The sequence below is a fragment of the Vigna radiata genome, chromosome 2 (genome assembly GCF_000741045.1).
Source record: "Vigna radiata var. radiata cultivar VC1973A chromosome 2, Vradiata_ver6, whole genome shotgun sequence".
Lineage (NCBI taxonomy): Eukaryota > Viridiplantae > Streptophyta > Magnoliopsida > Fabales > Fabaceae > Vigna > Vigna radiata.
Genome location: NC_028352.1, coordinates 11576884 through 11592341, shown reverse-complemented (window position 1 = coordinate 11592341; position 15458 = coordinate 11576884). Strand labels below are relative to the sequence as shown.

General features: G+C 34.9%; 2 protein-coding genes across 5 annotated transcripts; one reads left to right on the top strand and one right to left on the bottom strand.

The window, feature by feature from the left end:
• Positions 1 to 433: 433 nt before the first annotated feature.
• Positions 434 to 11627, bottom strand: LOC106756397 (protein Mpv17). Of its 4 annotated transcripts, XM_022778631.1 has the most exons (7): positions 11288 to 11627; positions 8602 to 8757; positions 8361 to 8493; positions 8230 to 8269; positions 6847 to 6939; positions 787 to 925; positions 434 to 704 (listed from the first exon to the last, which is right to left on the bottom strand). In XM_022778631.1, exons 1-6 carry the CDS (start codon positions 11522 to 11524, stop codon positions 838 to 840), a joined length of 747 nt encoding a protein of 248 aa, XP_022634352.1. In that variant the 5' UTR covers positions 11525 to 11627; the 3' UTR covers positions 434 to 704; positions 787 to 837. The 4 variants fall into 4 exon arrangements, with proteins under 4 accessions (XP_022634352.1, XP_014494292.1, XP_022634353.1 ...); XM_014638806.2 differs by lacking the exon at positions 6847 to 6939 and having other exon boundaries at positions 436 to 704; positions 11288 to 11617; XM_022778632.1 differs by lacking the exons at positions 434 to 704; positions 787 to 925 and adding an exon at positions 3496 to 3654.
• On the top strand, positions 11060 to 13747 carry LOC106780400 (putative pentatricopeptide repeat-containing protein At1g10330). Its single transcript, XM_014668686.2, has 2 exons — positions 11060 to 11134; positions 12207 to 13747. The coding sequence occupies exons 1-2, from the start codon at positions 11106 to 11108 to the stop codon at positions 13570 to 13572; spliced, it is 1395 nt and encodes a 464-aa protein (XP_014524172.2). The 5' UTR covers positions 11060 to 11105; the 3' UTR covers positions 13573 to 13747.
• Positions 13748 to 15458: the final 1711 nt, after the last annotated feature.

Genomic DNA, 15458 nt, shown 5'->3' with positions numbered 1-15458 from the left:
TTAATTTTGTTAAATGTATTTCAAATGTTTTGTATTTTTTAATTCGTCAACGTATACATTGTCTTAGCCTAGGAGACTAACAGTTTATATATTGATTTCAGAATTCAAATTGATCTTACAAATATTCATACCGATTCAACTCATTTGATGAATAAAAATATGTGTAATATCTCTTTATTTGGTAACAAGTGAATGATTGTTTCAAAAATTAAAATTAAATAAGTTTCCTGGTTAACAAAATTAATTAAAAATATATAACTACTCTCTTTATTTGCTAATTAGTGAATGAGTGTTTCAATAATTTTAAAAAAATATAATTTAATTTCCATATGAGAAATAATTAAAGATATGTTACTACATCTGTGTGAATTTCTATGGAGAAAATTTACAGAAACGCAGTCCGAAAATCATCTGATAGTGTAAAAAGTAAACCGTGGTAATTTTTACATAAAGTCAAAGGATTATAAACTTTGATAATAATAATAATTAGTTAGATTTAGTTACAATTAATTGCATATAGTGAACATTGTTCATCCATAAAAACAAACACAAATTATCCAAAATTAATAGCATTCCTTCTTGAAAGCTAACACCTTACCGGATAACTTTTCATGTGAAAATGAAAAAATGTAACTATTTTTTTCATGCATATGGCAGCAACAATGGTAACATCCAACTTCCAACACTATCAGATTCTGATTAAACTACAAAAGACAAGGGTTGATGTAATAGCTGTTAGCATCCAACTTATAGAAGGTGAACAAAAATAAAGTATTCACAGCATACCTCACGATGTAAAAATTGCAAACAAAGCAACTTGTTGGTAAACAATGCATTTTACTTGGTCATTGTTGATGACAAGTAGAAATTCCAGAAGATTGAGCCCATTGACATGAAAGCCACTCGAGTTTGAAGAGGCACCACCCTATTATACATACACCAAAAAAAATAGCCAACGATGTAAGACTGGCTATGTAAACAATTCAAACCATAAATAACTAAATGATTACTGACATATTTGAAAACTAGAGAAAGTATGCTCAAAATTAGTGAAGTTCATCACCGTTATACTGACATGAGCACAAGCCCCTCTAGCATAAACCCCTCATCAAGGGATTTAAAAAGTGGAGAGTTAAATGTTATTTACATTAAGTAAAACAAGTTTGCACTATGGATTGGAGAATTTCTACATGACAATGGAAAGCAAGAAACTATTAGTAACTAAAAGCTGAAAAACCCTGATGTTGTCTGAGTAAGGTCCTACCACTTCAACGTGCAACTGCCATTCAGAGGGGCAAAATAACATATACAACCTATGAAGCACAGGTTCTTGTTAAGAATAACAATGGTTATTTCTCTCGTTTACCATCTCTCGTTTTGTTTGTTTATTATGTATATTTGTTTGTGGTAAAAGTATATTTAGTTATAATACTTTCAGAAAGTTTAATTATTATAAATACCTTTAGCGTGTTATGTAACAATCACAGATATAAAATATAAGAAGAAATGTTTAAGATGCTAGACACCAAAATTCTCTCTCTTCCATTATTTGATATTCAACATTTGGTATCTGAACAAGTCGCTTTACTCCAACTACCATATAGTCAAGAGATTATGGTGTCTGTATTTGTTAGTTTGGGACCATGACAAATATTGCATCTTCAACTACCTTAATGGAAAAGTCGAACAACGACAATTATGATACTTGGAGCATGCGTATAAAATACTATACGCTTGGACAAGACTTATGGAGTGTTGGTGGTGTCGAAACAATCGCACCAACTGACAAAGGAGAGAAAAAGAAATGGAAGATAAAGTTGGAAAAGCTATATATGTATTTTCCATCACCGCAGAGGATGAGTTCTCACAACGATTCAAAGACCTCAAAACTCCGAAACATGCTTGGGATACTCTTGCATCTTTATTTGCAAGGAAGAGTGATGCAAAATTGCAATTATTGGAGAATTAACTCATGTCAGTTCAACAAAGTGACACGACAATTAATCAATATTTCACTAAAGTCTATTTGCAATGAAACTGGAAAGCTAGATTCGAAGTGTGTAATTAATGAGGCAAGAAAAAGAAGAATTATTATTCATGGTTTGAATCCTAAATACCATGGGATTGTTATAGCTACTCGAGGATGGTCAAATGAGCCTACTCTGACGGAGCTAGCGAATATTCTGGCTAACCGAAAATCTTTAGACAAACAAATGTGTCTATAAATGAGGAGGATAAGACACCCTTTACCAAAAATAAAATGCCCAAAGAAGTCAATACAATGACCAAGTTCAATAATAAAGAGAAAACTCAAGGAGCAGACAAGGTTGGCAATGAGGTCGACAAGGAAGAGGTCCACAACGAGGGGAAGCAAAACAACTCCGATGTAGAGATGATCGAGAAGAAAAGAGATATTGCTGCCAAGATTATCGATGCTACAAGTGTGGCAAGAAAGGTCAATTTGCACAAGAATGTCGAGCTGAGAAAGTAGAAGGTAATGTCATTACACTCAACAAGGGTGATGAAGAATGAGATTTCCAAGCATCATTTGCTGTGGAAGAATCTAAGTCTGACATAGACTTAGATAATGAAGAGTTTCAACTGGACAATGGTGAGGAAATGACAGCATCATGCATGCAAGAACCAATAGAGGGGTGGCATTAATTACAATGAGTGATAAAGCAATTAATTATGCTAGTGATTGGATTGTTGATCCTGGTTGCTCTAACCAAATGACAGGAGATGAGGAGAAACTCTTAAATAAGGAAGAGTACAAGGGAGAGCATGTCGTGGTGAGAGCCAACAACTCTAGGTTGCCTATTGCTCATATTGGCAAGACATATTGTTCCTCGCTTTGGACAACATCAGGGAAAAGTGGACCAAGTCTACCATGTACCTAGGATGAAAAAGAATTTGTTGTCAGTCTCGCAACTAACATCAGTGTTAGGGCCTAGAGATGTAAAAGTTTATCAAAGTTTGAAGTCGCCAGGTCAACCATTGATATAGGGAAGGCGACTTGAGTCTGTTTACGTGATTTCTGCACAAGAGGCATATGTTGACAAGAAGAGAAAGAATGGGAGAGTATATTTATGGCATGAGAGACTTGGACACGTGAGATATAATATGTTGAAGGCAGTGATGAAGAAAACAATGTTAAGGGGTTTACCACATTTATAGATACATGACAATATTATTTCCAGGATGTCAATATGACATAGCTCACGCACGAGCTTCCTTATGAAGTGTCAAGATATAGGGCAATAACACCATTGGAGTTAGTGCATTCAAATGTTTTGGACCTGTGAAACAACCTTCAATTAGCAAAAATCAATATATGATCACATTTATCGATGATTTCTCAAGATATGTGAGGGTGGATTTCATGAAAGAAAAATTATAAGTTTCTATAAAATTCAAAGAGTTTAAAGAAATGATTGAGAAGGAATTTGGATGTAACATTCGTTGCTTGTACACTGATAATGGTGGAGAATTTACTTCAAAGGAATTTATAGAGTATCTGCATAGATGTGGAATAAGGTGACAACTTGTCCAAATACTCTGCAACTACTATCTCTTCTCGAGTTGAAGAATCTTCCTTCGTTTCTAGTTGTTCCTCTATCTGCTCTTGCACCTTCTCATCAATTTCCTTGGAATCTGGTAATGACCCTCACAAGAAAAAAACTTTAGACTCTATATTTTAATATTTTTAAATTACACATTAAGCTGACTCCTTTTTTTCAATATTAAATAACAAATTGAATATTTTTATAATATGTGCCCTTTAAGTGTCTAAGGGGTGGGCAAATCGAACTGAACTTTACTGCACTGCTAAAAACTGAACTGAACTGTAAAACAGTTCAGACAAACTGAACTGTAAAACAAAACTGAACTGTAAAATAGTTCAGACAAATTGAACTGACCTCTATAACAGTTCTGACAAACTGAACTGTAATTCAGACGAACTGAACTGTAAAATAGTTCAGACAAACTGAACTGAACTATACTAAATTGTACTAAATTACAGTATGAACTGAACTGAACTATTAACTGAATTGTAAACTACACTAACCGAACTATTAACTGAACTGTAAACTGCACTAACTGAACTGAACTATTAACTGAATTGTAAATCGCACTAACTGAAATATTAACAAAATAGTAAACTACACTAATTTTACCTAAACTACAATATAAACTGAACTGAACTACTAACTATACTAATTTTAAACTGAATTGTACTAATTTTTAAACTAAATAGTATAACAATACATGTTCTTTTTAATTGAAATTTATTTCAATATTTATTTTATTTTATTCATAAGTGTATAATAAATTGATTTTTAATTATTTAATATTATTATTTTCTATTTTATTTATATTTCTTTTATTATTAAAAATTATTTTATTTTTTATTTATTTATTTTATTTTATTAATAAAAAATATAAAAAATAACATCATACACTAACACAATAAATAAATATATATATATATATATATATATATATATATATATATATATATATCAAAACTTGGACAATGTAAGAATCTAAATAGTTTAACATGTTAGCTTTCTATTATTTGTCAAGATTTAAGATTCCAATCTCAATAATCATTTGAATCAGCTTTGAAGTTTCCTTCGTTTTGTTAGTAATTAGAAAGTAGTATTCATCAATGTTCATCCACATAAACTTCTTCTGTGCGCAGATAATCAAATCGTATTTTTATTGATAAAAAATATAAATTGTGATAAAAAGTTGTCTTAAAAAATTAATTATTATTTTTTTTATGTGAACAGTTTTTTATTAATATTTTATTATTAAATATCGTTTTTTGGCAAGACGAAACAGTTGAACAGGAATTAGAAAAGAGAAAAGAGTAGATACAGTTCTCACAGTTAACTAAACTGAAACTGTTAATGAGTTTAGTTTTTAAAAACTGAACCATAAAATAGTATAGTGAACTTTTAGTGAGAGTGAATCAGTTTTGTTTACTATAATATAGTACAGTTAACTGTAGTACAGTATAGATCAGTTATTTTTGCCCAGCCCTAGTGTCTATGTATATGGAAGTAGCCTTATGTGTTTAAGCCGTATGAGTCTGAGTGTACAAGGCACCAAATGAACAAATCTAATTTTTCCAATAAAGATCTAGTGAATCAAACTAGTGTCATTTGAATGTTGGTTATGTGTCCAAAACTCTGCCACTTGAAACGAAAACAATGTTTGGCTTCATTGTATTCAACTTACATACATAATATAAACAAATTGAAGGCCTAAAGAAAAGAACTAGCATGTCATTGATCAATCGAAAAGAAAACGCAACCTTAATAATAAGAACTGGTTGCAGATGGAGGGTACACTATCAGTGTTCAACAAGGTTTTAAGCATCTTAGTCCTTGAATTGGTGAGGGTACTACTACGAACTAGTTCACATTTCATTAATCTGACAATGAAACCATGGTTGTACCAGTGACAAATAATTAAAATATATATTTCCAAAGAAAATGTAATTTGGTATTGAACTTTTATTTTGTAAAAGAAGTCTCTTTTGAGTTTGCAACAAAAAAAAAAAAATCAGTTCAAACTAGTTCTCCACCACTGTTTTTCACAGGTTATGTGATCATCCAACATCATTTATTTTTCGTTGAATGACTTGACTGATGATCAATTCCCTAATTTTCAATTAAAAACTGTGTAGTTCTTTTACAACGTTGGCATTTCACTAAAGCCCAAGAAGAGACTTCATATGCAAGACATAAAACTAGCTTGCAAATCTTATTATGGTAAGGTATGGATACCTGTCAAGCCAACAGACTGGACAAACAAACAATTAACCGATTGGTTAAGATAGCCGATAGTCGTTGAGGTAATTACAAGTGATTGGCAATTAATTAAAATATTAACCATTTATTGGTAATGGGTCAGGCCTAAGGTAAGCTTATTTTAATATTTATAAATATATGTTTAAAAGAAAGGTCAGGTAACTAATTCTGAATACTCATTTTATTAAATATTATCACGCAAAGTCACTAATTTAAGCGGAGTGCCTTTTGCAGGTACCCTCTCACATGGGTTGGACAAAGAGGGAGAAGGAGCAAACAATGGAATTTGGATGATGAAAGATCATCAAGAAGCTCACTCGGTCTGCAGGACAACTCTGAATGCTTTGAGTAAGGGATCTCAATCCAAATTTCATTGTCCTGCAGACCATGTGAGCTTCTTGATGATCTTTCCTTATCCAAATTCTGTTGTTTGCTCCCTCTCCTCTTTGTCTAAGCCATATGGGAGGGTACCTGCAAAAGGCACTCCAACGCTCAAGTCAGTGACTTTGCGTGATAATATTTAATAAAATGAGTACTCAGAATTAATTACTTGACCTTCCTGTCAAACATATATTTATAAATATTAAAATGAGTTTACCCTTAGGCTTAACCCATTACCAATAAATGGTTAATATTTTAATTAACTGCCAATCAGTTGTAACTATCTCAACGGCTATCTTAACCAATCGGTTAAGAGTTGTTAATTATTTGTTTGTCCAGTTCATTAGTCTACAGGTATCCATACCGTACATGGTACTATACTACCTGTTTGACACATTGTTCATTATGTTAGATAAATTCAACATGAACTAATTTAATTATTTATAAGTGTGACAATAACTTGTTTTATCATATGAATTGAATCTCGTTATTTTTATTTATGCTATGAACTTTATTCATTTGATGCTGAAATTTATGGTTTAAACAATTTGTTTTTAGGTATAGAAGTAATTACTATTTTTCTCATCAATTTTTGTAGGGAAATGAAAGCTTGAAGTCAAAGAAGAGGAAGTCAATTTGAGACCTTTTCGCCCAACAACCAGAAGCCTCGCCCAACGAGAAGAATGTTGAACTTCTTGGGCCAGCAGTAGTCACTGAGTGAGATTCAAAAGTTTGCCTGTTTAAAAAACTACTTCTCATTTAGTGAGAGGCCATGCTCGCACAATGAAAGTCCACTTTTTGAAAGTGGATTAAAATTCCAAAACTGAACATGTTGAAGGGACTTTTGGTAGGAGAACAAACTAGAGGCCCTTGGAGAGCTTCTATGTGAGGAAAAACACTGGAAGGAATTCCCACTTCAAGCTTATCATTCTCTTGGCTAAGTTTTGTAATCCAAATGTCTACGAGTAGTTAATTCGTGCTTTCATTGGAATTGCATGTTAACAAATTTCTTCTATGTGCAGTTTTTCTTTTGCAATGTAAATCTCTTACATGGCTCTTGTATTTTTTCTTGATGTGCTGTGTTGTGTGGATTGGTTATCTATGCCTTAGGCTAGTTCTAAACATTGGAAAATGCTTTTAGAACTTGACTCCCAAGATTCAACAACTTTGGTATATGATTCTAGGCATAATTTTATATCTCTTGGTCATTCTAAACACCTACCCTTTATGTAAATCTTGAGAAAAAAAGAACTCGGGAATAAGTATTTTTGCTTTAAGGTTTAGAATTTGTCTCTAAGGAATTAGGACAAGTGAGCTTGTTATGTGAATGTTGGAGTTATGTTAGAGATATATTGGTTAGAAAACATGAATTGAGTTGAGTTCATGAATATAAGCCCAGTGAATCTTTATCCTAATCAAGAGGTATAATTTTAGGTTTGGTAGCTTTGACTACTTTGAATTTAGAATTATCTTTGCCTTTAAGTCTTTAGTCCAAATTAGTACAAAAATTACATTAGCTGCTAAACAATGTAAATCTCATGGGGAACGAAACTTAAACTTTCAAATTTTACTATTTCTACAATTTAGTACACTTGTCAAGGAGTTAATAATTGTTACAACTTACAAGTTCCCTTAGTAGCAATTCCTATTTCTACTAAGGGGTTTAGAATAACAGTACATAACTGTATAAATTGTGATTAGGTAGCAATAAAATGGTGTAAAAGAAGTATCAATCTCCTCCCAGCACTGGTAGGAATATTTAATAGGAAAAAAAAAATACTAATTCTGTAAATATGTCATAAGAATGAATTATTTCAAATTGCTCAGCTTAAGATTTTATGGTTCCGTTCAGATGAAAATGCCTTTCTCATTTGTAATAGAGCATTTATTATGGGAAGTTGTTAACAGAACCTTTTTGCCTCTTTGAATTTGTTGTTGGAATTTCCAAATTCAAACTAATTCAATAGAAAAGGGAAAACAGTAAACATAAATAGAAGATTAAACTGAAGGATATGAAGATGCGCACCAGAAATTTAATACACTGACAGGGATCCAGAATCTAAAACCTGCAAAGACAAGATACAAATGCTAGCATCAACCTATGTGAAGTATGCACGATCAAGTTGTGATACATAATAATTAGACAACAATATTTACCATAAAGTAACGTTGGAAGAGCATCTCTTCTGTATTTTTCTGGAAGCTCAGAGAGCCTCCGTTGCCATAAATTGTTCCATGCAAAAACAACAGCAATGACACATGGACCTAACACAATCTGGTTTAGTAAAACCTGCCAGAAGTGAGGAAGAAACAGAGAAGATAGAAGGTATCATCTATCCTTAATTCCAGCTAGCTCCCGTAAATTAGATCAAATATAAATATAAATGAAGCATAGTACCTTTAACATTAGGTTCTGTACCGTTGGTTTGGGGAGAAAGTGGTCAAGACACTGGTACCAGGCATAAGAACCAGGACCATACAAAAGGAGTCCATAGGAAGTCATTCGAAGGGCTCGTAGCCAATCATGGTCTGAAAGGTGGCTCCATAGTTCATCCTGTAACAGTCCTTTTAGGTTAATAATAACAAACCCTCTCTAAGTATCTTTACTAAGCACTATTATTGCTATTGAATATAGTAAAACCAAGTATAGGATTAATCTCTCTTAAAAACAATATCAACCAATATCAAACAATAGTAAAAGTCTATATTTTCCTAATTAACATAAAACACAATATATCTAACAATTTCTAAGAAGAAAACAAATAGCAGCTCTCATCCACCATCTCAACATGATCAAAAGACATTGCACATGGTTTCTGACGTATGAAACGCCAATGCATTAATTTACTTCACATATCCATATTCAATATGTATTTTTGAATACATGATAAATATGTATCTATAAATTATCCAAGCCTTTGTTTAAATATGGAAAATAGAAGCATGCATATAATAAAAACGTGGAATCATTGTCCCTAATGAAAATTGTCCTTGTTGTGGACAATCTAAGGAAAGAAACGAAATTGGTAATATTTTTATTTGTAGGCAATAATAGGAAGAATATATGATGATAGTGATTAATAAATTTATGGTTTAATAGGTTCAGTGGTCCCTATATTTGCTGATTTGCGTCAATTGGATCCCTGTATTTTCAAATGATTCAATTGAGTCCCTATTCATATAAAATTGAATTAATCAAGTCCTTACCGTTAACTCCAAAAGACGATGTTAAATCCCTTGCCTAGTAGCTAGGTGACGTGTCATTTTTCAGAGACGTGGCACATAGGTAAAAACTTAATTAAAATGATTTTTTAATTTAAATCATTTTTCAGAGATGTGACACCACGCATCCCCGTTGCTGTGTCGGCCTTCGCCCTCGACCTGAGGCGTTGCAGGCGACGCAGGTCGCCACTGCGGTCTTAGCCAGCTGCCGTGTCACAGTCCCAAGGCGTCGCGAGCACTGCCGCTCTCCGCCAGGATTATCACCGGCCATAGCTCCAGGCCCTTCTTTCCTTCACGTCCCGCCTTCGCCGTTTCAACAAGGGAATCACCGACGCCACGAGCCACGACCATTGTCATTGCCGGTCATCGCGTCAACCTCCTTCACCGCCCTGACCAAATCCAACTCTACCCCTAAAACCCCATTGTCACAGCCACCTGTGAAAACGCTGCTTTCATTGTTTAATTATCAGATAACACAACCACAGAGAGGCTTGCCAAGACCACGTTTGGGATTCTATGTGATAGGTTCCTTGTTTTCTGTTGTTTCCCTTTGCAGGTTTGAGTGAAAAGCAACAATGGTGTGATGAAGGAGAAGACGATGCTGCTACGTAAGGGCACGATTGTATTCTTTGAATGCTTGGGTTTCTGTTATGATGATTGGGCTTTTGGAAAACGGGTGAGTATTGTGCGTGTGTGTTTGGTATTGTGCGTGTTGATGATGCGATGGAAAGGGTTGGATATGGTGGTGAGAGAAGAGATGGGTTAGATGAAAAGGGGTAGCACGGTGAGGTTGAGGATGATGGCACCGACGAGGGGATTGGGTTATTGATTTCGTGGTGTATGAAGACGTGGCAGTGATAGTGATTATCGCTTTTGAGATGGTGGGGCTGAATCGATGGTGGAGGCAAGAAGATCCAGTTGAAGTTGGGTGGGAGAAAAATGTGTTTTCTGGTGGTGATGTGTCTGATGGATCCTTTTGGTTTTTTAGGAGATGAAGATGAGATATTGGGGTTGAGGGAAGATCCGTGCTTAGGCAGGTGATGGTGATGAGTCCCTCTATTCTATGGTTGTAGTCTCCTCTTTCCTCTGTTTACTCTATCTTTCCTGTTTCCCAGATTGTATTTTTTTGTTGGAAAATGTTATTGCCAGCGCCAGAGAAAATACTAGTGAGGGGGAGCAGTAGAAATTAAGTTTTTACCTATGTGCCATGTCTCGGAAAAATGACACATCACTTAGCCACCAGGCAAGGGATTTAACTTCGTCTATTTGAGTTAATGGTAAAGACTTGATTAATTCAATTTTTCATTAATAGGGACTCAATTGAATCATTTGAAAATACAGGGACCTAATTGACGCAACTCAGTAAAAATAGGGACCACTGAATCTATTAAACCTAAATTTATTGTTCGTAGTGATGCTCTAGAAGCATGATCTTAATTTCAATTTTCATATTTGCAATTATACAACTATCATGTTTTATAAATTCATATGCATTTAGATATGTATCTGACATATTATAAACGTTTAAAAGAAAAACCCACATCTCTATGTTTGATATGTATTGGATATGTATCTATTTAATACACGTATAGAATCTGTAGATATAGCAGATAAAACAGTAACCAATTGTTACTAGAAAAACATATATACAGTTCTCCACTTGTTAATAAGTTCTTCCAAATGACACAGCACTACAACACTCCGAAAAGGTACGAATTCTTCTAAAATTCAAAGAAGCATAATTTCACGTAAAACTACTCATCATTTACAAGAAAATGTCATACATATTCACACCTTTTACCACCATTCTGTTTTCTCTTCATTGAATTAACAATATTCTAAGTTCCAATCTTTGTGCTCACCTGAGATATATTGTCACCACCCTCCTTAGCTTTCTTCCAACGGTTGCTAAGCTGAGCGATTGTGTCGCCGGTGAGGGCGAGGGAGGCCGCGGTCAGCGCTTGCTTAACCGGAAACCGGTAACCACCTCCGCCGGTTGCACCCGCCGAACCGGAATTGCGACGTACACGACGCCGTCGAGACTGCGGTAGCGGATTCCACTTCCACAGCCCCCAACACCCATTTCCAATAGCGTCCATTCTACAATTTTACCCTCCAAACTCGAGATTTTTTTTCGCTTTTATAGCGAAACTCCAACTTCGGATTGGGACCAAACAGACAAAACGCACCGTTTCAAGTTCAACATTTTTTCCCTTTACAAATTATACAAAAATCACGTTTTCCTGTTTAAAAAGACCTAAAGCAATAAATACACTTTCTTCACTTCTGGGCAAAATGCATGAAACTGAAATGATATTAGAAAGTGGTTTCAGTCAAATTGGATTGGGTTATATAATTATTTAGATGACGGTGTTGAATTGGGTTATAGTTTCAAACTTATTAAATCGTTTGAATCATTAATATTAACACAAGTGACACTTTTTTGTTCTTAGAAATTCATCTTGTGACTATATATACACTCCATTTTAAAGTATCTGTTCTCCAATTATTCTGATTGCAAAACGCCATCGAAGGCCTAAAGCAACAATCTTTTCTCCTATTTCTCAGTTGGGTCATGAGCATGAGAGCCAATTGTTTTATTCTCTAAGAATTTCACGTTGTAAGCTTTCCAAAGTAAAATTCTAGAATTTGTTTGATTTCAAAACGCCATTGAAGACCGATGGCAACGCTGTTTCTCCAATTCTCTTATTAGTCTCCAACTTTTGTCAGAGTTAGTGTTATGAGTTACTCAGGTGGTTTTTTGTTGCAATTAACACAAAGGTGCAAGAAACTTCCGAATCAAATGAAGCAAATTCATTCCCTTATAATCACCAATGGCCACCTTCTTCATCATTCAAATGCTCCATCATCATCACTAAGTGATCAATGGATGCCTACTCTCCTCTACAACGCCCTCATCAATGCCGATCTTATACAAAAACGCAAGGTTTTTCTTTTCACTCATATGCTTGCAAACCAAGCTCCACCCAACAGTCACACTTTCCCTCCTCTTCTCAAATCTTCCCCTCTTCCTTTGGGCACTACCCTTCACTCACAAACTCTCAAGCGTGGCCTTTTGTCTGATCCCTTCATTCTCACCGCTCTCCTTTCCCTCTATGCAAGAAAGCACCTCCTTCCTCATGCACACAGGGTGTTTGAGGAATTTCCTAGGCTTTGCATTGTTGCGTGCAATGCAATGCTCAGTGCTTTTTCCATAAATGGGCACATGGAGGCTGCTGTGGAATTCTTGGAACGCATGCCCCAAAGGGATGTTTTCTCATGGACAACTGTTGTGAATGGTTTTGCTTTGAATGGGAATTTTGGTGCCTCAATTCGGTTTTTCGGGAAGATGATGAGTCATGAGGATGTGGTGCTTGGTTTGGTGAAGCCTAATGAGGCTACCTGTGCTAGTGTGCTCTCTTCTTGTGCCAATTTAGACCATAAAGTGGCTCTTGATTGTGGAAAGCAAGTTCATGGATATGTAGTAGTGAATGAGGCCAAGTTAGGAGTAAATGTGGAAACTTCGTTGATACATCTTTATGGGAAGATGGGATGCTTGAGTAATGCTGAGAAGGTTTTCAGAGTAATGGTTGTCAAAAAGGTATGCACTTGGAATGCAATGATTTCTTCGTTGGCTTGCCATGGTAGAGAGAAGGAGGCTCTGGACATGTTTGAGAAGATGAAGCTTCATGGGTTGAAACCAAGTAGCATTACTCTTGTTGCTGTTCTTACAGCATGTGCTCGTGGAAATTTTGTCAGGGAAGGATTGGAGTTATTTCGATCAATGTGGCAGGACTTCGGAATAGAACCAATAATGAAGCACTATGGATGTGTGGTTGATCTCTTGGGTAGAGCAGGGCATGTCGAAGAAGCAGCTGAGATCATAAGAAATATGCCTTTTAAGCCTGATGTATCTGTTTTGGGAGCCTTTTTGGGTGCATGCAGGATTCATGGAGCTATAGAACTAGGAGAAGAAATAGGAAAAAAAATGCTTAACTTGCAGAGACCACTCGGTGGTATATATGTGCTTTTGTCAAGCATGAATGCAGAGAAGGAAAGATGGGATCGTGCTGGTGATCTAAGGAGGGAAATAATGGAGGCTGGAATTCAGAAAATTCCAGCATACAGTATGGTTTATTTGACATAATTATATTTCTGTTCTCTGTCCACTTTCAGTTATTCTTTTTTGTTTCCCTTCTTTACGAATAGGTTATTGTATCTACCCAATCTTTAGGAACCAGTTTAGTAGTTTTGGATCTGTAACTGTGCATATCCTGGCATCATGTTTTTATGAGTTTTAGTTAAATTGGGGACTATTTAAAGTCAATAGATATTTTATTTATCTAATAAGAAATACATTCATTATCTTCTATTTTCCATATTCATTTCCCTTTAGTTTACATGTGGATCAAGAGCCAGGTTCCGAAAGGTCCTTTTCAAACACATTCAAATGGTCACAGATGACAATTATGTGTAGCCTTCAATTCCTTGCTTTGGTGGGCATCATTTTGATCATTTGGATATGTTGATGGAGAATTTCCTCATGTCACTTGTTAAGTTAGGGATTCCTGAGCTAGCTGCGGGTGCAACTGGTGCACAAGAGATTGAAGCAAAGAACTTGAATTTAAAGGATTTAAAAGCTAAAAATTACCTCTTCCAAACTTATGATTGTGATACCACGTTAAGAAATAGACTTTTAAGTTTAACTCAACTTCATAAAATTGGCTTATAAAGTAAAGTTTACCCACTTATATACTTTAAACTGACTTTATCACTAATCAATGTGAGACTTTTAATACATCTCCTTCATGTCGAGACATATACATCTCGTGTGTGGGACTAAACATTAATGGGTTAACCAATAGTGGCTCGATAGCGGATGAAATGATATGCCCAACAAACAACAAATTTTCCGATAGTGGGTGACACAATAGGCCGGACAAACAACAAATTTTTTAAGATAGGCTCTAAACCATGACTTTGATATCATGTTAAGAAATGAACTTTAAGCCTAAGTCAATCCCGCAAAATTGGCTTGTACGGTGAGGTTTGCCCCCATTTCTATAGTCTAAATTAACCTTATCTCTAGTTGATGTGAGATTTGTACCCACTTATATATTATAAACTTGTCTTATCTCTAGTTGATACGAGATCTCCAACAGGTGATAGAGTTGTGTTTGAGACTTTCTTGCACAAGTAGATATCAAAGAAAATTTGGGATCATTGAAGTAGTGCCAAGGGAAAGCTAAAGCCAAGAGGCAACAAATACAAAGTTTCAAGGCTGAACTTGATACATTGTAGATGAAACAAGCAGATGGTGATTGCAAACAAGTTCAAACTTGATGGTGATAAAATTGAAGATGTCACTATCATTGAGAAGGTGTTGTGATCCTTAATAACAAAAATCAATTTTGTTGTTGCAACCATAAAGGAGTCTCATGATTTGATGAGATGATGAATCATGAGCACAATATTAAAAGATACGAGAATGAGGAGCAAGTGTTATAGGCTCAAATGTAGGCTTTACAAGTTTCGTCAAATCCATATACATTGTATAAAAGCAAGGGTACATTGAAAGAAAAAGGAAGCAGAGAAGCTAATGAGAGCTAGAGTAAATGACCACGTGAAAAGCAAAAAGGAACAACCAACATAAGGAAAAGAAAAGTACATATTGAGTGTTTTATTATGTCATAAATTTAGTCTCTACAAGTTAGAGTATAGGAAGGTAGAGTGATCTAATTATCTTGATCAAGAAGAAAATGAAGTTGAAATCTTTGTTAATGGTGTGTCAATTTGGAGAAAAAAATACCCATAACTTATGGTATTTAGACATGGGTTGCAGTAATCACACGTTTGGGGACAAGAAAGCTATCATTGAGCTTGATTAATCTTTTAGTGACACTGAAGTTTGTTGATCATACAAAGTTGGAGGAAGAGGTAAAGTCAGTGTTCAAACAAAAATTATGTCAGGTAAAACCACTCTTAATGTTCTGTATGTGCTTGATTTGAAAACTAGTTGAGTGTTGGTTAATT

Coding starts and splice junctions, on each gene's coding strand:
- LOC106780400 (XM_014668686.2), top strand. CDS start 11,106: ATGACACAGCACTACAACACTCCGAAAAG. Junction 11,135..12,206: donor CACTACAACACTCCGAAAAG/GTACGAATTCTT, acceptor ATTAACACAAAG/GTGCAAGAAACTTCCGAATC.
- LOC106756397 (XM_022778631.1), bottom strand. CDS start 11,524: ATGGACGCTATTGGAAATGGGTGTTGGGGGCTGTGGAAGTGGAATCCG. Junction 8,758..11,287: donor GTGGTGACAATATATCTCAG/GTGAGCACAAAG, acceptor GGACTGTTACAG/GATGAACTATGGAGCCACCT. Junction 6,940..8,229: donor GTCAGTGTATTAAATTTCTG/GTGCGCATCTTC, acceptor TTTTTTAAACAG/GCAAACTTTTGAATCTCACT.